The sequence below is a fragment of the Aulonocara stuartgranti genome (genome assembly GCF_965226115.1).
Source record: "Aulonocara stuartgranti genome assembly, chromosome: 11".
Taxonomy (NCBI): domain Eukaryota; kingdom Metazoa; phylum Chordata; class Actinopteri; order Cichliformes; family Cichlidae; genus Aulonocara; species Aulonocara stuartgranti.
In genome coordinates, this window is record NC_138947.1 from 9,990,649 (window position 1) to 10,017,142 (window position 26,494).

At 39.3% G+C, this 26,494-nt stretch overlaps 2 protein-coding genes across 3 annotated transcripts in view; one reads left to right on the forward strand and one right to left on the reverse strand.

Moving 5' to 3' along the window:
* abcb5 (ATP-binding cassette, sub-family B (MDR/TAP), member 5) overlaps window positions 1-26,397 on the reverse strand; it is a gene marked incomplete at its 5' end in the record, with an annotated part of 36,217 nt that extends 9,820 nt beyond the window's left edge. The window contains 4 exons of the mRNA XM_082552934.1: window positions 4,650-4,678; window positions 22,704-22,820; window positions 23,507-23,716; window positions 26,368-26,397. Of these exons, the coding sequence (XP_082409060.1) occupies window positions 4,650-4,678; window positions 22,704-22,820; window positions 23,507-23,716; window positions 26,368-26,397 (386 nt within the window). The remainder of the gene's footprint in view (window positions 1-4,649; window positions 4,679-22,703; window positions 22,821-23,506; window positions 23,717-26,367) is intronic.
* Window positions 17,903-21,172, forward strand: sp8b (sp8 transcription factor b). 2 transcript variants are annotated; one of them, XM_082552385.1, is made up of 2 exons: window positions 17,903-18,186; window positions 18,664-21,172. In XM_082552385.1, exons 1-2 carry the CDS (start codon window positions 18,166-18,168, stop codon window positions 19,999-20,001), a joined length of 1,359 nt encoding a protein of 452 aa, XP_082408511.1. In that variant the 5' UTR covers window positions 17,903-18,165; the 3' UTR covers window positions 20,002-21,172. The 2 variants fall into 2 exon arrangements, with proteins under 2 accessions (XP_082408511.1, XP_082408512.1); XM_082552386.1 differs by lacking the exon at window positions 17,903-18,186 and adding an exon at window positions 18,197-18,469.
* Window positions 26,398-26,494: the final 97 nt, after the last annotated feature.

Below are 26,494 nucleotides of genomic sequence, written 5' to 3' on the forward strand. Positions count from 1 at the left end.
CAGACTGTTTTTTCCTCTCTGCTTTGATTTGCTTGCAGCAGAATTGCAACAGCCTTGCTTCTACTTCAAAGAGTAGTTGGTTTTGTTTTGTTTTTTACTTTTTTCTTCATCATCATTTTATACTCAGTGAAAGACAATTACATATCTCAGGGTCAGGACTTGGTTTTTCTTTCCACATAGGTCGACTGATTTCTCACATAAGATGATGCAAATTAACATTAAAGAAGTGAAGAAGCTTTCTTTCAAAGCAAAATATAAATAAATAAAAACGGTAATTTTAGTTGTGCTTATGTAGAATTCATGTCTTGCAAGATATTTTCAGAAAAAAGACGCATGCAGACTTTTTGTTAACCCTTTTTTAAATTATCTGAGATAAATTAAAACACAGGAGAGCATTATTGATGCTTCTGATGTATAAAAACACATTTATATTCTTTGTAGATATTAAAGTACAAGGAAAGTGTCACATCTATCGCATATTTTTTTGCACACACAAATTAATACAGCAGACACAAGATGATCCAAATTGTATTAGTCAGTCAGCACATTGTCTCCTTACTGATGGACAGTGGAGTGTTTGAGTGCCTGTTTTAAGGGCCCATCTGATGTTTCAGACACCTGAATGAACATGACTTACTAATACTCCACTGTACATGACAAGTCCTGCTTGTCAACTTTCAAATTAACCACCTGATTTTAAGGTGGGATCCCTCAGTTGTGGGCTATGAGAACCACCCAGCATTATCTTTGTGTCTCATCTGCTGCCTTAAGGCACCACTCAGGCAGAACTTTTTGGCTTTTCCCTGCAGCCCCTCCCCTTGTCTCAAAGGCTCTCCAGTTGAACTTGTCAGGAATAGCCAAAGGGGACAGATGTGTATGCTGTCTGACTATGTCATGATTGAACAAGAGGGAGACTGAGAGGTTCAAGGATGGAAAGAGGAAGTATTAGCTTGTTTTATTGCTTTAACAAAGGAAGGGCGCACATGTTTATAGACGTGGCTAAATGATGGAGATTCTTCTTTTCGTGTATTTGCCTGAAAAAAAAAACTCTAAATGAGTCTAAATTTTCCAAAACCATGCTGTCACAGATTTGAAGTGTGTATTAGTTATCAAGAAATATATATATTCCTGGCTCTTATATTGGTGGAAGTTAACATAAGATTATTTTTTCCAACATAAAACAAATTCAACATTTTGATTTAAAATAGACCAACGTTACAATTTTTAATGCAATAAATGTTTTGCAAAGTTACACAATTTATTACATTCTGTGGAAGCTCCCAGCTCCTTAGACAATTTGCTTTGAAATTCGGTTAATGACTTTACAGAGTTTTTGAGTTACCTCCTTACATATCTCCAGCTGATACTCTCAATATCGTCTTACAGCAGATGCTAGTTATCTTAAGCTATTAAAGTTATATTTATTTATTATTTTTAAATGTTTTAATGTTGTTTTTGGGGTGCTTTGTCTTAAAGATTCAAAATGTGACGATGCATAAAATGCTAAAAGAAAAGGGGGAGGGAAGTCTTTTTCCACTGAAGCACACAAACAATCATCGATTAGCTGCTGAAATTAATTGCCAGACAGATATTGTGTTGACTGTTGCTGGAGATGACCTGTAGCAATAGCATACTGTGCACAAGATCAGTAATGAATGAAATAAAACTCTAGAAGGTCAGCCGTATTTTTTATGTCCTTTTTTTTTAGCTAAAAATGAATGATAACAGATTTAGGGAAATTAAATCGGACGCAAAAAAAGAAATGTGAGAGTAAAACAACTGTGCAAGTGTGCGAATGAAAACAGCATTAGTTGTGGGTGTCTCTTTGACACCTTCCTGTGTTTGTTAATTTGTCCATATGGATTTCAGCTCATTCCATCCCTCTAATGCTGTGTTTTGTCAATAGCTGGTCACAGTGTTGTCTGTTCCTCACTGTAGTGCATTTAATATTTACCAGCATCTGGGCCTTATTAAAGCAAGATGAATCAGCTCCGAGCCGATAGATTTCCTTTCAGCGGGGAATGAAAGAGAGCAAAGCAGAGAAGAAAGATAAAGACGGGCGTGAGGCAGGCAGAGGAAGAAAGTTTGCATGCTCAGATGATCGGCGTGCAGGGGTCTGGCTCGGGAGCTTGGGAGCCCGGGAGCGGCCCCCAGTGTTGGAGGAGTTTGTGAGCTCACTGATGATGGGGCTGCACAGATGGGCTCAAGCCTGGCTCCCGGCTCACTCCTTTGTATGGACTCTGCTCTCTAATTACAGCTGATGAGTGTGTGTATGTGTGTGTGAGGGAGAGTGAGTGGGGGAGAGAGGAAGGGAGAGGGGAACTGGGGTGGAGGACGTGGGGAGGAGGGAACACACAAGCAGGTGACAGGACGAGGAGAGGAACCTGTGGCAGATCCTCGGCACCATCAGGCACAACGTATCCGCAGCCTGACAGCTAATTAGAAACGACACGGATTTCTCCCAATGTAACAGATGTTGCCTAATCAGTCCAGCTCGGGAGAACCCTGCGCCAGCAACATTTCATGCACAATTTAACCATCTAAAAGGGATGAAATACTTAATGCATTGTAAGGCCAGCACAGCTGTTTCTCTCGTCTGAAAATTTCCCAGTCAAAAATATGCATGTTTTATGTAACTCTAGCCGAGTGTTTATAATGCTATAATAGCTGAGAAAAATTGCTGCCACACATCTGCCAAAGATTTCAGCTCTATTGGTTACCATAACATTGATGGAGCAAAGACTAAATGCAGATTTGAATTCTTTCTTTCTTTTTCTTCTTTTTCTGTAATAGCTTTTCTCTCCATCTCTGACAAATAATCAATAAACCTTCCTACAACAGAATAAGACTTTTTCCCTCCTATTTGCATTTCTAGAACTATTGCACCAACACACCTCACACATACATCTTTAAAATACAGCACAAAACAAAATATCAGGCTTTGAACCAGGTTAATTCAGGCAAAGAAGCGATATTTATTTATTTATTTTTCTTGAAACCGCTAATTATATGCATATATAGCATTCTCACCATTTAAACCGCATAATATAAATCACAATTCTCCATGCCAGGAGAAAAGCGCCTGTTATTGTGATGGTAATAATATGTTCTATTTGCCACCCTATCAGATAAGTGTAAATCTGTGTCCTCACCGTTCCTTTCACGTCTAACATTCTCTATCCAAATCTTTTTCTTCCTATCTGTTCCAGTGTTGGCTACATCTCCTCAACTCTGCATTTTTATCTGATGCACTGGATGACAGGTAATCTAGTAATCTATCTGAAAGTTCCAACAATTGCACACAGAGAGAAAAAAAAGCCCTGGCTGATGAAATCTGAGCAGTTATCACACTAACCATTACCTGTCAAGCTCTCCGCTTCAATTTAAGGGTGCATCAATTTTCTGAAGAGGAAATCAAGGGCGAGGAAGAAAAGCAGTCCAGATAAACAGTGACAAAGGCCTCTTTTCTGCTGCTTTTATTTATGATGGGATGTTGCTGTGTGCGGGGAGCAGGGCAAGGGCTTTATCAGACCAACTGATACATCTCTGATAGCCAGGGAGTCTTCACCCTTGATGAAGTGTTGCACTTGCCGAAGAAGATTTCGAACTCAAATGACTTTCCTTCAAAAACCTGTGGAGATAGGGGAGTCCCTCAACGGCCACACACGGCTGAGTGGAGTGACACAGTGAGCAAACAAAGACACAAGCTTGTTTTGTGTGTGAGTCTGTGTGCCGATGATGTGCACAGCTTGGGGTTTTTTTTTGTTGTTTTTTGTTTTTTTTAGATGTGTTCACGTGAGAAAGTGTGAATTCTACATGACGAATAAATTGGCGAAAATGAGGCACTTGTGTTTATATGACACGTTATTGGCAGGTCACCCTTTAATTGCATGTGAGCTTACCCCTGCACGATTTCTTCATATTGTTTAAAAAAAAGAAAGAAAGAAAGAAAGAAAGAAAGTACTCAAAATGTATTCAAAGTGACTTTTTTTGTTCCTGATATGTTCAGATCAAGACTCAGAGATAATAGCATTTCACAGACAAAATAAAGCTGCTGTGTTTTAAGGCATGTTTTATCATGTGGTAGTTAATTTTCATATTTTGGTCTATTTTAATTTATCATGTCTTTTCTTCTTTTAGACCAGAAGTAATTAATTACATATTTTAATTTATTTTACTGAACTTTTTCTATTGTCTTCTAGGTTTCTGGAAAAATGACATCATAAGTCTTTTATACGTACATGCGTAAAACATCAGTAAACTCTACCCTATTCAACCACAGTGTCTCATATTAAGGATAAAAAAAAATAGGTTTAAAATGGAGGGGAATCAATATGAAAAAAAAAACAAAGTGTGAAGGGAAACACCAAAGAAAATCTTTAACTTGTATACAGTGTTTTTTTTTAAAAAAGACATTTGATTGTTTAAACTAATAAGCACTTTTAGGAGGTGCCATCATACTTGCTTTTACTTTTGCACCTGGACTAAAGCTTTATGGTGGGATGTTAAGGAAGGAGGTGGGACTCGAAGCCAAGTGTCCTAATGCTTTTATGGCTCTGACTGTGTGTGTGTGTGTGTGTGTGTGTGTGTGTGTGTGTGTGTGTGTGTGTGTGTGTGTGTGTGTGTGTGTGAGCTCATACTAGACTTACAGACTGAGGGCTCCCATGCTGGCAGTTAACTGAGTAGACAGAGAGGAACCATAATTAGATTCATCCACTGTTATTGACAGAGCCCCAGTCTGATCAATACACACACTCACCATATTGTTCCAAATACCAATAACTGTGAATATCTGTCTTAACTGCATTAGTTACAGTCAAATAATTAAATGCAACCTTTTAAGAATGGATGTTCCCATATGCCGATGTACATACTGAAAAGAAAAATCTATTTTTTGTTAAAAAATATATAGGTTTTCAATTTTATAGATAGATAGATAGATAGATAGATAGATAGATAGATAGATAGATAGATAGATAGATAGATAGATAGATAGATAGATAGATAGATAGATAGATAGATAGATAGATAGATAGATAGATAGATAGATAAAAAGGTACATTTTGACTGATTTTTAGTTTTCATAAAATCTTTCTTTGTGGGGGGAAAGAAAATACACAGTAGCATCACCTAATTTCAAGGTGGAAAAAAAGGAAGATGCTACATTCTTGATCTTAATCATGTGTTTGCACTGCTTTATCAGTATGTACATGATATAGTGCTCTTGCATGAATGACTTTAGCCCACCACATCCCGCCCACCAAAAGCTTTTCACTGAGAATATCCCACCCTCGAACACAGAATCCATTATTGACAATACCAAACACTCTCCTACTCCCTGCCATTGACGTTTGACCCCCTCACGATTTTTTTCCCTTTTCAGAATCACTGATAGCTTTTTGTTTGCCATAACTGCCCCACTTATATTTCCACAGACGTAGACCTGCATTGACTGACTGCCTGGATGCAATGCAGATAGCCCAGCAGTGTATAGCACATAATAGCCACCATCTTTTAACCTTTAACAATGCTGTAAAAATCAGCCCAGTGGTGACATCTGAGCAGCTGTCAAGGATGTCAATATATATTTTGTGCGAGTCAAGGCAGAACTTAAGCTAATTGTTGCACATAACAATGAGAGGCACAAGTGATAATTGATAAAAATTAACCGACGGCAAGTATGATTCTCAGCAGCCGTGTTGGAAACGTTGCTATTTATTCTCTGTGATTAGTTGTGCCTATACTAATGACTGAGATGCACACCGCCACATGAACCTGACAAACATCATTTTGTTGAAAGGATATTTTGCTTTCCTGCGTACCTAGCCACTTTTATGTCCAGCTGTCGAGCTACCAACACTTAATAAAAGAAATATGTTATGTTATATTGAATAAACTGTTGAGCAATTATGTGCTTATTTGCAATAAAATTAGGGTTGACAGATCACTGAGATGAAACATATTAAAAGTAAGATGAAAAAAGTTAATATTTCAAGAGAAAGAAAATTAGTTATTACAAACAAACTTGGAAGTTTGATGGTTTGCAGCTTTTGACAGGTATTTTTATTTTGCGCGTCCTTTGACCTACAGGGCAAGCTAATGTCTTTCGGGTCACCCTCGAGCCACTCACACACAGACGGGGTCTCCTTCGCACTCGCTTTGAAAAAGCATGTGCACAAACACACACCGGGAGAGAGGGCTATAAGAGCCACAGTTAATGGGATTACCCCAGCAGTCCTGAGCCATCTCTAACCTCACCTCCAGGTCCCACTGTGGCAATCACAGCCATCAGCCTCCTTAACGCATCATAGAGAGTGCTTGTGATACCACGCTGTGGGGACCTCTGCTCTCTAACCTCTTAACACAGCAGCCGCCTCTAACTGGAGTGACCTCGGCCGCTTTATAGAGCTACCCCCAGAAGAGACCTAAATGCAGCATCCACCGGGTCAGAGTATAAGACGCCATTAACCCAAAACCTCGGTGTGTTTAAAAATCTCTCCTCCGGCAATCACAGCAGCATCAACACCTTGTAGGCTGACCTGGTCACACAGCATTCCAGATACTTGATCTTTAATGTTAGGGTCACATCTCTAATGGATCTGTACTGGTGCGTGCGTGATATGTGTAGCTGACAATAAAAAGAAATGCTAATTTTTATGCTGCTTTGATACTGAAAACACGGGAACTGGTACACATTCCTTCCTATCCACACTCCCAACACGATTACTTAGAAATGAAGCGGAAAATGGAAGCGATTTATTAACGAGACATTAGAGGCACTTTTAATAACCTTCCCATCCTGCTCAGCAGGGAGCTGCGGATTACACCACACAGGTTTCGGTGACACCAGAAAGGAAGTCCCCCGCCGGGTGTGTGAAGAGCGCAGAGGGACACAATACCCAGCCTGGGGTTCTCACATCCCGCTCTGGGCCCTCACCCCAGAGGGAAGGACAATGGGTTAAAAAGGCATGAATGTCCTGCCTATCCAGGATATAATGTAGGTGGCTGCCACTGGGTCTGAATGGGCTGACAGAGCAGCGGAGGGAGAGGCACAAAGAGCCCGTAATAAAAGAGATTCCTCGGGTCAGTAAAGCATTGCATTCACTTTGGCCTCCACAGCTCACAGCCTCTCCTCTCACATTCACCTTTAGTCTAAGCTGCAACAGCTAAAGTATATATTTAAAATAGCAATATCTGGGAAGTGTAAGTATTCTTGTATTGTCTGGAAACTAATCAAATTTTTTTGAAATCAATATTTAAGTGTGGTTTAAAACGTTTACAGATTTTATCAACTTTTTGAATGAAGGACAATTTTTTTTAAAAAGTAAATATTTAACGATGACAATTCTTTTTAACTACCACGACGATGAAAGCAGCTGTAGAGTGCAAGTTGCACACGATATACTGAGGAGGAAATTTACCATGTTCATTTGATCTTATGCACTTTCAAAAAAACAAACAAATCCAGTTTAAAAGGAAACGCTTCACTCCCACTAAAAGTAGAGGGAAGGATTAGAGGAATTCCACAGTATCAGGTGACTTATGTTCGTGCAGAAGTGTGAGAAATCAACAGCTTGTTTTTTTTGTGTTTTTTTTGTTTTTTGTTTTTTTGCTTTTTTGTCTGTGTATATCCAATTAGTGTGAGATAAAGCTAAGGTGAACTAAAATACAAACAGTTACAAAGTGAATAGATTTACTTAGTTATTCTCTGTTTTTTATTTTTTATTTTTTTGCAACGAGGGAAGAAAAACATTGACTGCATTGGAGTGAGTAATCACTGAAAAGCATAACCATTGTCCAATTCAGTGGCTGGGACAATCAGATAATGCAAGGAGATGAGGGATGATGCCCACACAGACACATGCCTTTACTGCAACCTTAATCTAATTAAAGTAAATAAACTTATAACTGATCTCTTATGTGACAAAACACTGCTGAGGAAGCTAATTTGTTTCCTTGTTGTGGCTGCAGAAACAGATAATACTGTTTTATTACACAAAGGTCACGGGGGAAATTAACTTCTGGGCCAGCAAATAAAAGAAAGGCCTGGCACTCAGAATAACAAGTACATACAGATTACATTCAATCATGAGAGTCCCAGTTGGATAGGACGCTGACCTTTCTGCTGTCTTGTCAGGAAATAAGATAGGTAAACGTAGGATGGGCCACTTGCATGGGACCATCTTTATGTTGTATTGCGGAAACAATCTAGCGAGGCAGCTACTACACGGCAAACGGTGCAAGTTGTCTGTTGGGAAGAAGTTTAATTTTAACAGCTGAATAGAAATTCATGGCTGTTTTCAGACTCACAGAGCACTAAATTGGATTAAGAGCACAAAGCTGAATTCACAATGAATGAACAAAAAAGTTTCACTTTCTTTGTCTCTTAATAAATTCAGCTGAAGTCCAAAAGTATTATTAGTCACCCTCCATTAAATTCATAACACAATTCAAGGAATTCTTCTTCTAGAGATGATTAACCATGAAGGCACAGTCTAGTGGTCTTTTGATGATTATCTAAATTCTTCTCTGGTGGTATATATTTCAGCTTCTCCAAGGACCAAGCTGGATGTTTCTTTTATTGTATACTTTCATTTCATTTCATCCCCCTCTCGCTGGTGCAGTTAGTCACTGTCTCCCTCTTTCTCCGTGATTGATGTTTACAGGTCATAGCAATACTCTTAACTCATTAGTTAGAAAGGGAAAGATGGGAGCACTTGCTGGAGTGAGATATTGCCAAGGAACAGAGGGAGCTATTTCAATGGGGAGACAGAGAAACTTAGCGTCAGTGTGATAATAGCCCCTGAACTATTGCATGTTTCAATCAATGGAGACAGAAGTAAATAAAAACCAGAGGGGAAGATTCACCGGCATCGATCCCAGCTCAACACAGACCTTGCTGACAATCTATGGTCTGGGCCAGTAATGCTCCCAGTCATCCACAAAATCAATGAAACCCATCCTTTCAATAGCATCCAATTATTAGCACAAAGTAAAGGCAGGCTTCCACAATAAATCAGAAAACTTTATTGAAAAGTGACGCGGACAAGATAAATGCTAATTGGAATGTGACTAATGTGCAATATTAAACTATATGATTAAGATCAGTCAACTTGGGTTATATTTCATAAAATAAGAATAATAAGACTTTAGGATTAACTTCAGGCCTAATTTTGCATTAATACCTTATACTTAAATGTATATTTGCTTCACTTTCCATGTTTTAGCATGTGAGGAAGAAATTTCATAATCAGTGGATGAGACGTTTACCATAAAAAAAAGTTGTTAAAGGCGGAAACTCTGGATACTATGTTCTATACTGTTTATATCTAATAATTTTTCATTAGTTTCAAAGAAGTAGCTCAAACTATGTGTAAAATCTGTAAAGTGTAAACAATTAGCTTTACTTTAAAAAATGTGTAAAAGTTTTATATAATAACTACAAATAATAATATATTTTACTATGTTCCATTACATATATAATAATAATAATACATATTTTTATATTTAAAAATTATAAAGATAAAAAGAGATAGAGGAAACACCCTTCAACCATGTTATGATTGTTGATGCTGCTTAGTTTGTCCACCAAACTTCCCTGTTGGCACAACAACACAACAACCAGCTGATCCGAGCATAGTCGGTAGAGAGTAAACAATTAATCCACGACTTGGTGTGAAAAGAAAACAAGATTATTTTTAAACTGCACTGCCACATAACTACATATAACAAATAGGGAAATCTGTTTATGTTTGCATGTCTGAAAGAAAAAAATATCATCCAATATATCAGATTTTACATCACCAAATATTGGTACTGGTCTTAAAAACCCTATGTCGGTCAGCCTCTAGTACAAAAAATAAACAAAACAAGTATTTAAAATATATATTTGAATCTTGCCTCATAAATTATATGAACAGAATTTCATTTGTCGGACTAAAGTCATTGAAAAGTAGTTTCTTACAATTTAAAGATAAGACAAAGAGTTATCCAGAAATGTCTGCAGACATATATAGAAGATTTTTAGACAGATTCAACTATTAAAAATCTTTACCCACAAAATTCTTCCTATTCATTTTATTGCCAGTCTGTCCTCTGAGGTATTTTCGGATTACACTAACTCGAACAACCATGTTTTTCAAACAATCATTTCACATTCCTTGGATAGATAGAGCCAAAATGAAAGCAAAACTGTCTGCGTGTCGGTGTTTGGTAAGTATTACATTACCTTTTAGGTATTTGTGTAAGGCGTAAACATCTATGTTACCAAATATAACACTAAGACAACAATTTATTGGTGACCTCGTCATTTCAGCTTGACCAGCTGAGTGTGAACCTCTCAGGACACTCCACGCTTTTCAACGTACTGAGTGTGTTTTACATTAAGTCTACAACATTCCCCTCCGCTGCCCCACTCCCCCACCTCGAGTAATAACGATTAATTTCCCATCATAGTTTGTGTTAATTAAAAAATCTACAGGTTTAATTGCCGTTAAATGTAACGATGTTAGATCTCATGTTCATGTGTTCATCTCCACCCATCACCAGCTCGCTACGCAGACTTGCTGGGTTTAATCAGATAGAGAAGGAAGACACGTCTCTAATTATCTGCTCCGCTTCATCATTTAATCTTAACTGAAACAGCTCTTCGCATGTGCTGCAGCCTCAACTTCTAATATGTCTTTGCTGATGAGAAGACACAGCCATAAACTGTTCTACCAACCAAATAATTTGTTTATATATAATTTTATCATCTTTTTATTCAAAACTCATTATTGTATATTTTTCAGAACCTGACAGGATATCATGGAGAGACTTTTAGATTTTTTTCACCATCACCAGATGCCTCTTGTGTCAAGAACGTGGGCTTCTTTCAATGCATCACTGGTTGAAGTACTAGTACGCTTGCTTGCAGTATGAAGAGGAAGAAAATCTGATTAAACAATTAGTGTCAATTAGCCCCGACCAAATCATTCCACAAACAATTGGTCTCTAGTGCCCGGCTTAATTACAGGAGACTTTCAGCTCCTTATCAGGAGCCATGTTGCCTGTGATTCATGTCGGACTCACGCCTGTCCCTCAAGCACCATCAATTATCCACCAGTAAACAAAACACCAGGCAAAAAAAAAAAAAAAAAACACACACACACAGCTCCAGGTCCCAGGCCTGATTAGCATACCTCTATGTATGCACGTCAGCTGTTGAGCAATGAGAAGTGACCAAAGCAGGGATGTGATCAGATGAAAAGCACGGTAAAGGATGAAGAAGAGATGATGATCAGGAAAAATAGAGACTTATGATCTGGATCTGGATCAAAATCATAACATTTTTCGAAGCCACGCTGGAGGCAGATTCATATAATTTCCCTAACAAGCTGACGCCCTCACACATACGTAATTAATTTGATTATCTGGACTCTGATGAACTCTGCAGAGATGTTCTGTTCACTTTAGAGTTAACAAAGTGTGCGCTAGCACAAACATCTAAAAAAAAAACAAAAACGTGAGGTCAGTGCCCTCGATATCAAGACACAAACACTCACACGTACACACCAAACATCCTCGGTGCGCAAAATGTGTGAAGGGGAGCGACAGCAGGCCTGATGACATGTTAAATTACCCTGGTGATGTATAGCTTAATGAACCCCTTGTGTTGATCACGCTCCACATTAATCAACAGCCATGAACAGATTCCCTTATTTTCTCAATGCTGCCTTGATAAACTGCAATTTCATTTAACCTTGGACAGCAACTTTAATAGCTTCCACAGGACAACTGTCAATACTTCCCTGGGTATACAGTGATTAAATTGCAAGGCGAGAAGTGTGTCCCAGCTTCCTCCTCATGCTCATCGTGCATCTCCCTCTCCTCACGCTCCTTCCCCGACCGACCCCCTTTGCTTCAAATCACAATTTATACTTTCACACTTGCGGCCTGTGGTAAAAATCAAAGGATCAAAACTGACAGCTCATTGCAGTTTGTTGTGGTTGAACTTTTCGTATGAATGATTTTAACATGTACATTAAAAATTATGAATGTACTAAAATGAATATATCTTCCAAGTGTTACTTACTGATTTCGCTTCATGTCAATCCATAGACATAGTGGCTACTTTTACATGTTATATAAATACTAAATCACAAATAGTTAACTTAAAAGTTTAAATTGAGCTCCAGTGCAAATGTTGCTCATTTATCTGACTTTTCTGAACTTTTCTGCTGTCCAGCTCACAGGATGGGATAAAACAAGGTGGTGACAGGCAAGTGACCTGAGCCCCGTCACAATGATTTTCTGTGATATCCTCCACCCTTGTCAATTTAGCATAAATTATCAGCCATGAAAGGGCTTCTGGCTGATTAAAACCAATTGTCTGGGTAGGGAAGGACAAGGCAACCTCTTTATTATATGATAAACTAAGTTAATGGAAGAAGACAATCTGCCCTCTGGGAAATCGGGCTGACTCTTAATTAAAGCATTGTGTTTTTCCTGCTGTGTAGGAACACCTGTCTGTTATTCCAAACACTTAATGGAAACTTTAAAAATAAAGAGATACTTAGTTCTTCTTTCTGCGCCAATATCTGACAAGACAGGGACAGAAGAAAAAGGGTTGGGTATTTCTGCAGCAACGCGCCAATCAGACGATACTCGCTCGCTAACAAATAACAAAACTGTGTGTTTTAAGAGGCTTGTTTATCAAAAACAAATGTCTGACACTTCATAATTACACTCGATGCCCAAACAAATTATCACTTTTGAAGAACATGTCTCATTATCACATGCACAAATGAGAAGACTCCAATTTGTGTGTTACACGCTAAGCACTACAGGCTCAGTGCTGTTATTCAGTTCCGTGTGCGCTCAGCGAACAATACAAGTTTGCTTTACTCTTGTGCTCCTCGGATGACATAACAGAAAAGCAAACATTTCTCTGTCCAGCGCCTCTCGTTGGCTTCCTCCACCCACACTTGAGAGGTGACAGGCGTACACCCGGACTTCCATTATTATCCAACACGGCAAGAATGCCTCCAGGAGGATAATTACTGAAACTTGAAGAGCCAGGGCTAATCCTAAGTACTTCACTTTGTATGACTGCCTCGCCCGCCTGTCTCTCAGACTGCCGCTCACTCTGACAAAGTGCAATGTTGGGCTCAGTGAAAGTCAATAAGAAGACCTCATGGCCCACATATGCAGCAGCAGTCAAGCCAAATGGTGGCAAAATACACTGTTATCACTGTTTATCATAAACAGCGTTTGTGTGAAACTGTAATCTATCACCTCAGGCAAGCAAACAAGTGGTCTGGGACATACTGATCATAACATCTAATAAGGCTATGCAACAAATTCCCAAATAAACTCATTTCATTTTGATCATAAATAGGCAGTCTTTGGGTGGCTGAGGAAGGACTCTAACAGTGGAAGGAGGGCAGCACTGACACCCACTATATAACCTGAACTATAAAACCTCACTCAGAGCATTTCACTGCTTCTGCTGCTGTCAGCCAACACTTTGACTGACAGGTGCTCAGACAGATCATTAGCACCCTTTCCTGACATAGCTGCGTGACAAGACCCATCATACGACACCCACTGTAATTGTGAGGATATTTGTTATTTAACATACAATTATCTTAATATAGGGAGACAAATTATTCCCATCCAAATTACCATTTACATGGTTTCCATGTAAACCATCAACATGGCAACTGTGAACAAAGAAGCCACTGCCAGGGGTTGTCAGATATAAAAAGCAACTTTATATTAAAGCTTTTAAACAGCTCGGAGAGCGCGGCAGACTGATTCATGATTTTAATTCATTTGAATAGGATAAATATATAAAGTCTGACCCGCTAGAAGTGATGAACGGCTCCTCGTTTGAATTTTTTCTTTCAGCCAGACCGAACTTGAAAGGCAGCAGAAAGTTTTTGGTGGCTTTGTCCATTCATCCCAAGAGGAACCAGAGGCTGCCGTCCTGCCAGACAAAGCCAGGAACAGCTGGCTGATCGATACCCGACAAAGGCTCAGAGGTTAGAGCAGTCAAAAGATTGTTAACTAGCCATTTTATTTGCCAGACATTTATATCATTGTTTATGGTTCAGCGCACCCCTTCAGTATGGGCCATGATGCACACCTGTGCTTGGAACTGTCTCAGGGTCTCTTCAGCCACTTTTCATGACCTAGTGGGCACAGGAAAAAACAAGATAGATAGATAGATAGATAGATAGATAGATAGATAGATAGATAGATAGATAGATAGATAGATAGATAGATAGATAGATAGATAGATAGATAGATAGATAGATAGATAGATAGATAGATAGATAGATAGATAGATAGATAGATAGATAGATAGATAGATAGATAGATAGATAGATAGATAGATAGATAGATAGATAGATAGATAGATGTTCTGTATAAATGTAGATAAATGTGTTTGTGAAGCTGAGAGCATGCACCGATGGCAATGCATTGTCTGGGATTGGACTGTTAGTGCGCATTCCTGCAAATGCATGTGTATATTTGTGTGAATAACAGTGTTGGTGCAGCATGCACTCCAGCCGGTAACACATGGCTTTGCTGCCACCACTCTGGCTCGTGTTGTGAGTGCCCCTGCAGGCTGGCAGAGAGGGGAGACCCTCTCTGTGGCTCACCCAGGCGGAGAGGGGCTTCCTGCACATCTTTTGTCACACCATTTGGGCTCTTGTGTCTGTGGCTGCCCTGCTCCTCCGGACCCACTTGGCAGCCACTGTGCAGACGGACATCTGCTCTTTCCAACCTCCCGGTGAATAGAGAAAACAACCAACAGACCCTGCTGTCTTACTCTATGCTCTATGCTCTCTGCACCTTTGCTAAGCAATCCATTTACACAGTGCGCTCTATCTATCTTTTAAAATATATACATATATTGTATATATTTTTATTTTTGTTTTCCTGATTAATTAATCTATTTTTAATAATAATAATAATAATAATAACCACAGTAATAAGACTATACGCTGTCTTAGCCACACTGCTCTCCTAATTGCTGGTGAGCCACAAGTGATTATGCTTTTCTCAAAAAAAAAATCCTTAATACCACTGCGGTCAGATTATTGAGCTGCTTTGTAAACCTTCACATTAAAGTACACTTCTGCATCTATGGCCTGACTCCCTTTTCCCGGTTCTCTAAGCAGAGCGATTCTGGAGCACGCAATATTGAACACACTTTGTTCATGCTCAGCGGCCCAGAATAACTCGGTCATTATGGTGGCGAAAGGGACAGGTTTTGAGTTTGATTTCATGATGGTAATATAGCCCATGTGTGTCGAAGAAGAAAGCCTTCAATGGGGACATCTGTTCAATGCGGCTTACTGTTACAGCCGTGCGATAGGAACAACCTGTGCGCACCATATGAACCGGGACCGACCCTCTCACTCTTACTGAACGCAACAGGCAACAAAAGATTTTTTCCCTTCTTTTTTTGGAGAAGAAGTGACCTAAGAATACATTAGATCGTTTGGGTTTAATATCTCTCCAGCCTCTGTGGCCTCAGGAACTAGATGCTTTAGTCGGGGAGTTATCACACTGACCTCTGACATCTGTCTTGCTGGTATGATCACTGGGTAATTTGTCACCAGAGGCCAACACGTCCCCTGTCCATAATTTGCAGTGCAAATGCGCAAAAATTGCCCAGTATAATACATGAGCATTATTTTGAGAATAAGAAAGGAGGAAACCGATCATCTCACTCACGAGGTTCAACTGTTTTACAAATATAAACGTGAATTACACGTACATATAATATGCGTTCGGGTACATGAGAGGTAAACGCGTAGGGGCAGTGGTTGTTTTTTTTCCCTCTCAAAGTTATTCCTAATTGAATTGCCAGTGAAACATTTATTTGGCAAGGTCCACAATCTCACCGGCAGCGGTGGATGTTGTGTTTTCTCTGCTGAGAGCGAAACGTGGAGGGCCAATCAATGCACTGCAGAGCGGAGAAGCACGGTATGTAGGTTTTATTTCTCCTCGTCACATTTTATTCGCCTCGACCACGATCACACAATATTCGGATGATTTTTTTTCTCTAAAGCTGGTGTGATTGGTTAGGTTGAGGGAGATAAAAAAAAAAATAGTAATAATAATGAATGACCAAACCCCCCTGATACGGCTAATGTGTTACCTCCAACGTCCAATTAGTTAAGATGTCTGCATTTGATATTTTTTAATCGCTACTTTCATATAAATTAACGATTATAATAAATATTTTTACGTGTTATTTATCGCCACACATGTCGCCAGGAATATTAATTAACGATTTTCGCCTTCAATGTGAGAAAAAGCATTAACACAACTTAAACCTGGGATAGATGTTACGCGTAATAAGTTACAGAAATATGGCCGAATTACCTCTAAATGTTGGCAAAGCTTGGCAACTAAATAACACTCTGTGGGATTATTAAGTAAGACGCAACATATGTACATTTTGCTGATGGGTTATACGAGGTGAAGCAACATTATGAATAATTGTAACAATTTTAAATCCTTCTTTAAAAAAAGAAGAAGAAAAAACACCTAAAAGTAAATCCAAAAAAAAGAAAAGGCTGTTGTCCAATCCTAGAAACACAAGAATTAATCAGGGAGTCCATCTATCACACTGTGTAATAAAGGAAGCGACATGGGTTAGGCAGATGATTTGATGAATAATCCCTGGTCGTTTTAATTAACTTTTCCCTGTCCTGTAATGACCAAGCTGGTCAACAGACCCGGTCAATAAGCATGTTAATATCAAACAAATAAAACTGAGGATGATTAAAAACCTCCTGCGTTATTAAATTTGAAATTCAAATGAAATTTATGCTTCCCGTGCACACTGCATGCTAATAGCTCCAACAGAGAGTCCAGGGTTCAACACACATTTTCCCTACAGGTTCTTATTATGTAACATGAGCTTCCTGTATAGATTTTTACAAAATGTCAGCGGGTAAAGTAATGAACCTATTCAGTGCAACCTGCGTTATTTTACGCACGGAGCGCCATCGCTTACTTTAATAAATAATTTAAATTAATTACAATACAGAAATTCTCAGTATCTCCTAAAATAAATCTACAATTCTGTTTTAGTTGTTAACAGAAAGGCAGCAGACTTTCTGAAGTCAGGATCCCCACAGGTCTTTATTTTAAACTAACACAGCCATGATAAAATGAACCATCCCTCCCGTGAACGATGTGCAGTTTTAATCAAAACTGTCAAGATAATTGAACACAATTACAGTAAATGCGAAAGTTGGAGACGATCTAATAGAGGTCCGAGGCCAGAACAATGCACCCTTTATATCTTCTGTAATAGTTTGTGTATATTAACTCTTAAGAAGTTAAAACATGTTGAATCCCGCGGGGGCTAAATTGCACTAGAGTGCACGGTAATTGTCTGATATGAGAAAGATAGAGAAAACTGTGGAGAGGTCCTTGTAAAACAAGCACTTAAAGCTGCAGTGAAATCTGTAAAACACAGACCGAGGACAGAGTGAAGTCGGTCAACTTTTACGCACAAGTACATTTGCGGGAAAAGAAAAAGCAGAAAACTTTTTTTTAAGCTTGCGCTTCAGAACGCGAAAAGCTTCTGAAAAATGGAAAAGAAAGAGGAGTTTGAACGCACTTGGTCTACTACATCGCGGTGTTTGTTGCCTCTTGGTGGAGGCGGCGGAGGCGATGGCGAATAATTTGCCAAGCTTTTTATTTACTACGCAGCATCCCACATCGCCAGACACGGGTCATCATTCCTCCTTCTTTAAATTTATGGAATGTGATGTTCTGTAAAAATTTCAGTAAGTGGCCCCCTAATACCTCCTTCCCAATTCACTCTCATTTAACTTTACCTTCCTTCCGCTGTCTTTTATTATGGAGGGGGCGGTGGGGTGGATGAGGGAGGGGAGGTGGGAGGGTGGCGGTGGGGGAGTGGAGAGCTGTCTGAGGCGCTCTATTGATGACCTCACGGTAGTATGTGGCAGTGCGACGGGACGAAGCCGCTGATTGGTCGCCCGTGTCACAGCGGCACTTCAAAGCCGGAGAGGAGCCTACAATTGTGGAAGAATGGGCGGAACACATCATTGTATTGCACACCTCTAAAAAAACAGTGCTCTGATTCATAAATATAAAAAGATCCTCTGAGGAGGGCTGTGTTTTTGTGTGATGGCAACTTCACTTCTAGGGGTGAGTCTAAAGGACTTTCTTACTGGTTTAATTAGTTCTTGTCATTGTCCTGCGGAGGGGGATTAAACTTACATCGGTCGCAAAGTAGCAGCAAAGCCAGTGCGTTGGTTATATTTCCAGCAAGCGGTTTGTATGATAAAGACGAGGCTCTGTAAACTGCATATAGGCTGAGTTTGGCTGTCATCGGCGCTCAAAACACGCATGTTTTCCCTGCTGTCCCGTTTGGCATGCATTTGTAAGCGCCGTCTGACGCATTTCACTTGTCTACTTTCTGTTCATCCAGGTAGGAAATCAAGATAATCTTCTCTGTTGATTACCAAAACTTAAACAAAAATACAGCTTATTAGTCGTCTGCTGAAAAACAGGGAAACTGTTTCTACTTGAACGCTATTTCCCGATCCGAAAAGAATGCATTAAAATGCCTGTAATTAATCTGTGGAACTTGTAAGTCGCTTACATATTTTCTTGTCCTTTCAGGAGGAGCCGAGGTTAGGATCGACTCCTTTAGCCATGTTAGCTGCAACATGTAACAAAATAGGGAGTCCGAGCCCTTCACCGTCGACAATTTCGGATAACTCCTCGTCATTTGGAAAAGGTTTCCACCCGTGGAAAAGAGCCGCTGCGAGTAGCTGCAGTCTCGGATCCGGCCTGCCCGGTTTCGGGGTATCGCGTAATGGATCTGGCATCTCGGACTCTTTTGGCACCAACAGCTCCACCGGATCCAGTGCCTTTTCCCTCACGTCCGGTACCTCGTCTAGTTCACACTTTGGAAACGATTATTCGGTTTTCCAAGCGTCCGTGTCGAGCAGCTCTCAAGAGTCCAGCCACCAGCCGGTCTTCATCTCAAAAGTGCACACCTCAGTGGACAGTTTGCAGGGCATCTATCCGAGGATGAGCGTTGCGCATCCTTACGAGTCCTGGTTCAAATCGTCTCATCCCGGGATCCCCACGGGAGACGTTGGTACCACCGGAGCCTCTGCATGGTGGGATGTGGGAGCGGGATGGATTGACGTTCAGAACCCTAACGGAGCAGCAATACAGACGTCCTTACATTCCGGTGGACTCCAGACCTCCTTGCACTCTCCCCTGGGCGGATATAACTCTGATTACTCGAGTTTAAGTCACTCTGCTTTCAGTACAAGTCCATCTCCACACCTGTTGACAACCGGCCAACACCTGATGGACGGTTTCAAGCCGGTGTTATCCTCTTATCCCGACACAAGCCCCTCTCCTTTAACCGGGGCAGGAGGGACTATGCTCTCCGGGGGTCCACCTGCGTCTTTAGCGGGGTCTCCGAGGTCATCTGCCCGGCGGTACTCGGGAAGAGCCACCTGCGACTGTCCAAACTGCCAGGAGGCGGAGAGACTGGGACCGGCGGGCGCCAGCCTCCGGAGGAAAGGTCTCCACAGCTGTCACATTCCAGGCTGTGGGAAGGTTTACGGGAAAACCTCGCACCTAAAGGCGCATTTGAGGTGGCACACAGGCGAGAGGCCGTTTGTGTGCAACTGGCTCTTTTGCGGAAAAAGGTTCACTCGCTCCGACGAGCTCCAGCGACATTTACGCACACACACAGGGGAGAAGCGATTCGCTTGTCCGGTGTGCAACAAGAGATTTATGCGTAGCGATCACCTGAGTAAACACGTAAAAACTCACAGCGCCGGGGGATCTGCCGGCTCTGGCTCCGGGGGCAGCGGAGGGAAGAGGGGGAGTGATACCGACAGCGAGCACAGTGCACCGGGAAGCCCTCCATGCCATTCCCCAGACCTGTTGCACCCACCTGAGTCTGCCCAGGGAGTAGGCATGAACGGGCTCTAAAAAAAAAAAACTCCCCCAGTGAAGTGAAAACTGTAAAACAGCAAAGTGTCGTGATGGAATTGTCCGAGAGGACATGAAAGTGGACATACTTTGGTGCATCATCATTGTCATTTAATGAGAAAATCGGCCTCTATGTTTCTTTGACTCTTTCCAAGTGCTTAAGACGTCCAATTGAATAATTTCATAGCCGTGCCATCAGAAACTTCTCATCTGCGGTGTGAAAGTGTAGTCAAGTCCTTGTGTGACACACTGTGGGAGGGCACGATCAAAACTTTTTATGTTTCTTACTGTTTTTCTTTTGCAGCCCGATCCTGAATACGCCTGATGTTTTATTTGTCCGGTATAAGACGCGAAAGACAGAAAACACTGCTGTCAAAATTGTAGGGCCTGAAAAAGTTGAGCAACTGCTATCATGCATATTGTTGAAAACCAAACACTGGCACTTTATTATCGAGCAGGGGAAACTGTTGCTGTCAATGTGGATGGACTGCTCGATAGGAACAAATACCTGTAGAGTATGGCGGTGAGACACGGGAGTGATGATCCCATTAAATAAAGTGATAAAGGAAGAGCAGGTTTTTATATATATATATATATATATATATATATATATATATATATATATATATATATATATATATATATATATATCACTGCTATTCTCTTCGCAGCCTACACTATGCGCCAACTTTATCACTAGGCCTGTTGAGGTTACTTAGACTTCGCTGCAAAATGTGTTGTATATAATTACAAATGTAGGTTAGAATAATTACAGCCCAGTGTAAAGGTGAGCAATGTATTTGTCCAGGAGACGATTTTGTATAGGTATTTCTAGCTGTATATGGACTCTAGTAAATATTTGAAAATATACGGAAATGTACTTGGATTTTCTTTGATATGATATAAAATGTATTGTGGGGAGTTATATTTAACCACGACTTTTTCTTGTATTTAGGGATCTATCATTAGGCGCACTTCGAATTTATTTGTAAAGTTTTGAAATCATTTACTGTTTACCCACTCGTTTAATTTAAGTAAGCATGTTGTAAAGTGATTTTAATTTTACAATGATATTTTTTTCTTTCTCTCTCTCTCTCTCTCTCCTTCTCTCTCTTACTCCGAGAATGGCTTTTTATGTGAGCCACTCAATAAAGTCAGTATGAAATCAGAAGCACCTGATCGACTCAGTTTGTCGGATTGCTGAGTCATTAAAAAAAATGTAAACGCCTAAAAGAAACTCATAAATTACACTTTGCCTTCATGTTACATTACAAGTCCGTGTGTTTGCTATTAATGTGAAAAACTGTTGAGTTTCGTGATCTCCGTAACGGCCTCCAGCAACACCAGGCCCTTGCTCGCAGCTTAATTTAAATTTCAATAATAAAATGTAACAATTATTTAGAAACGGGGAGAAAATTCAGTGTTATTTAAAAAAAAATCTATTTAGCTTGAAATAAGTCATTATCGTTTAAAAAAATCTGTTAAGCAGAAAAATTCAGCCTCTTAACTTTTCTGAGGACGCGGCTTTACCATTAAACCACGGTTTATGATGAGTTAATTTGCGTATAGTAAATACTCGCAGCAACACACTGTAATTAGCATTTTTATTTTGTATTTATCACTAGGCTACTATTCTTCTTTGTTTCATTCTTTATTTCCATCCAAATCTCCAGTATAGTTTCATCCTCAGGTTTTTCCTTCTCACTGGTCATTCTTAAAACACTCGTTTTTCTTTTTTGTAAATGTTACTAATAAATGCACAGCAGGTTGAGTGCCTACGTTATTTATTTTTGTGTGTAAACATTTAGATCGTCTAATGAGGACAGCGCGCGTTCTTCTGCGGAAAGTTTTGTTTCCCTTCAGGCTGGACTTAATTTGACCTCATTTCAAGTCAGAAAATTACTTAAAATCAAGATTCGAAGCAAAAGCACAAGAAATCTGTGGACTTTTCCATTCAGATGTGCTCATTTACTTTACTTGCCTAACACAGAGACTTTTATTTCATTTAGTTGAACATCGTATTTCATGTCATTACAGCTGAAAATAGAGACCGTCTGTCTTTCTTTTTCTTTTTTCTCTTTCTGGTTTCTGGGTTTAAGGCGTCAAATTTTAAGAGCCGATTGTAACATACAGAGTGCGCACTGACGTAACATTTCCCATCTTCTAAACTGTTTTACAAAAAATAAAAAGTGATGCGTAGGGAAACTAATATAATAAAAACTGAATTATTCTGAGTTTTTTTTTCCTTCGGATCTCTGAGAAACAGCTTAATCTCTAAACTTCAGAAAGGAGGCTTTGAATTTAAAGCTCTGTAGCGCCATCCAGCGCTATTCTGCTCAACCGACAGTATTTAAAGACCAGCCCTGGATCATCCTGATCAGATTTAAAGCTCGGATTTCTTTTCACTTCGTAGAAAGCATATTGCGATGCCTTAAGCAATTCTGATATATAATCATATCTGATATTAAAGCATGGTTACATTTATAATTGTTGATGCCAGACCTGATTAAAAGTTTAGCCTCTGATTTCAGCTAATCGTCTAATAATGGATTATGCGCTTTTGTAAGTTTACCCACCTCGTCCTCGTGAAGTGTTACTGAATCTTCAGACAAAGTTTTGACTCGGACAGTTGTAAGACTCCTAAACATACTTTGTACTTGTAAACAAGGTTAAAGTGATCATTAAAAAAATAAAGTCCTTACACTCACAGCTGCTCCGTTTAGCAGTACACGAGGAAAGCTCATCAGAGTGACTGGATATTTTCTGGGTACATCAAGCTCACAGTCTCCAGGTGTTTTGCTGACATGATCTGAAAAAGACTCACAATAGCAAACAGACTCAGTTTCATCTGCTTTTCAATATTATTTTTAAATACTTCCACACTCATTTGCACATTTTCATACAAATAAAGTTGCTCTACTGTGGTCCAAGGATGAAAGAAAAATGAAACAGAGGAGTGCACAAATGATATATCCTGCTTTTACTGAGTTCATGAATCCCCAAAGTGCTTTGGCATGTGGGATTTGAATATAGAGATATTACAGCACTTACACAGCTTTAACCAAAGATTTTGTAGCTGATTTATATGTAGCTGGTCTGCTTAATAAATGTTTAGGCAGTCAAATTTCCCTTTAAGCATAAAATGTAGAACATTTTTTGTTTGTTTTTTAAATTCTGGCTCATTTAGGGTGAAAAGACTTCATGATTCAAATAAAGTAAACCTAAAACTGAGTTTAAAAAAAATAATATCATAATAATAACTAATTTTTAATTAGTTCAGCATTGTATTTGTGGCTTACCATATTACTGCAAGTTAAGTTTATAAAGTGATGCATCTTCATTTTTTTTTTTATTAAAATCGTTTTAAACATTTCAGTCAGAACACAACAGGCTTGTAGTTTTAAAAGCCGCCTCCAAAATAATCTAACCAGCCAAAAAGTGATCAGTTAATATGAGAGACTCATCTCAGCCAAACGTTTCAGTGCACCACTCCGTGTTGTCATACCATTAGCACCTTACTAGACTGTTGTTGCATCGCGTGGTCCTCAGAGGAACGTCCCACCGCTGGCCTCATTTGAATTAAGCTGGCCACAGGAAGTGCACGCATGCCAGGATGAAGAGGATGGGCCTGCCAACTGTGGATGAAGGCCACAATAACAGCTATGGTCAGAGCACACAGTGTGTTGGCAGCCAAGTTTATCGTTGATCCGGTTACCTAGAAAACAGGAAAGAAATAATATTATGCCAATGATGCTAAAAATTAGCATCGATTTATGATTTTAGGGTTGTTTAATGAATCTAAAGCCAAATCTTTTGGAGGATAGATAGATAGATAGATAGATAGATAGATAGATAGATAGATAGATAGATAGATAGATAGATAGATAGATAGATAGATAGATAGATAGATAGATAGATAGATAGATAGATAGATAGATAGATAGATAGATAGATAGATAGATAGATAGATAGATAGAGAAATGAGTGAATGAGAAATAATATTTTATCTGTAAGGTAAATTTCTGTTTTCCAGAAACAGACAAAAGTATGTACAACTTTAGAGAAATAGGAATGATCACCTATAGTACAGACAAGGTTCTTGATTTGACGTTTTTCATTTCTACTTAATGAACATTTGAGCCATAAGTGAGATCTGAGCCACAACCCTCCATTTTTTCTTGTAATCAAATGGCGAAACTTCCATAAAAAACTTAACCAAAGCTTCGTCTTTACTGTCATTGGACAGCAATTACTGGCTTTTAAAAAGAAAATGCCAGATTGGAAGTCATGTACCTTTTCAAATCTGTTACTCCCTGTATTTCAACACTTCATGCTTGAAAATAATTTAATTAGCTTTATTTTTCTCTTACAACCACTATTTACCTAAACCTTGAAAATCACAGATTTGTGTTTCATATAATCTCATCAGAGCAGTTTTGGATCATTAAAAACATCAACATAAAAACAACTTTACCCAACTTCATTGTTTGAAACAACACACGCTGGCTCACCAGTTGTACGGTAGAGAAATGGCTCCATCAAGTGGCACGATATTGTAAACATTAGACATCCACTTTAATTCGGATTTCTAAACTCAAGTATCTTAAATTAACAATCAAGCTAAATAAAGCTTGTATTCCAAATGAAAAGACTCTTGAGAAACTATAGATTGTAAAATGCCCAGTGAAGACCTTTGCAGGCAGTGTAGGCTACAGACTTTTTCGTCCATATATTTTGGACAATTATTAATTTTTTTGCCAAAAAGCCCCAGATGCGATTGAACGGCGGTCTTTGCGTTTTAATTCAAGGGGTTTTAAGTATTGCTGTTTAGGAACCGCAGCTATTTCTGTACACAGTCCTCAATTTTAACAAGCTTAAAAATAATTGGACTATTGACTGACAAGCATGCAGCTCAAACCTGTTTCCTGATTTCATCACAGATTAAGCAGATAAAAGATCTGGAGTTGATTCCTGTTGAACCTGTATTTTGTATCTTTTCACTGGAGCTCTTAATAGAGTGTGCAAAGAGATGTTGGTGATAGTGAAAAAGACAATAATTAGATTGAAAAAACAAAGTAAACCAACCCGATTGGCAGCCGAAACTTTAGGAGGGGCCAAATCAACAATCATACAACAAAGGAATGCACTGGCCAGCTCAACAACATCAAAAGGCCTGAAAGACCAAAGAAGACAACAAAATTGCACAACTTCCCAACATCCAAGTTAAGAACAAGAAGGTAGGAGTGCCACTGTCAAGGTCTCTACATTTACATTAATACCTTTATTAATGTAAATACCAAGAGTTAACAACATGATGCAAGCCACTGGTTACACTGAAGAACAAGAAAGCCTCAAAGTGAAAACAAACAAACAAAAAACATAAATATATTGTACAACATCCATCCATCTGTTTTCTTCCACTTGTCTAATTCAGGGTTGCCCATTCCAGCTACCATAGGACAAGAGGTGTGGTACACTCTGGACAGGTTACCAAGTTAATCTGTGCAAAGTTTTTTTGTTTTGTGCAGACAGACAACTATTCACACCGATGGGCAGTTTTGAGTCACCATATATGAAGGAGAATGCACTACATTTCAGTAAAATAGAAACATGAATATATAGCATGAATATGCTATATATAACAGGTTTGCAAATGCTTGCTACTTAGACCTATACACTCTGTATCAGCAGATGATTATTACCCACAGCGAAATCCAAGCTACAGCAACCAAAGGCCGTTTCTTTTTTTACTTCCAGTGTCATAATCTACTCAAGAGTGCTTATTGCATTCCTGGAGAATTACTTGAGGATGAAAGGGCTTACATCAGAGACCACAGGCCAGTCGAACAGTTCTGAAGGAACATTTCAGCTTTAGCAGGATATTCAGTAACAACAACAATAACAGCCGGAAGATTCCTCAAGTTGTAACTTACATACACGTCTACTACCGAGCTCTGCCCTTATCTTTTTTTATATGAGCGCTAAATCATCAGTGTAAGTTACACTGTAACTTATCCTTAAGTTTGTGCTAACGATTAAGCTCCTTTTATGTTGTTACTCGAAATGCAGCGATAAAATGCCACAGTGAAGACCATGAAAAAACAGCAAACACATTCAGTAAACTGAGAAGCAAGAGAAATGGTAGGTTTTTCTGTTGTTTTTGGCTTAACTATACACTGCGTGACTTTCACGCGTTGCAACCATGTACAAAATATATATATATATAATATATATATATATATAAATACATAAAACCAGTTATGCTTCTTCAGGCTGTGTAAATTAACCTTATTTCATGTCGGTGCACCAGCCTGTCTAATATGTTTTTGCAACCCCTATAGCGCTTATCAGTCAAGTCACACTTACATCGAAACCACGAGTATCGCTCAGTTTCATGCGTGCGTAAACACTATGTTGCATTGTGGATATTGTAGGCACTGTCTACCTAAGGCCACTCCTCCTCCGGGATTCCGGTAATAATTTAAACTTCCAG

Excerpts from the sequence above, each read along its gene's own strand:
- sp8b (XM_082552385.1), top strand. The coding sequence starts at position 18,166 with ATGGCAACTTCACTTCTAGGG. Across the intron at positions 18,187-18,663 it reads TGGCAACTTCACTTCTAGGG|GAGGAGCCGAGGTTAGGATC; the intron begins GTGAGTCTAAAG and ends TTGTCCTTTCAG.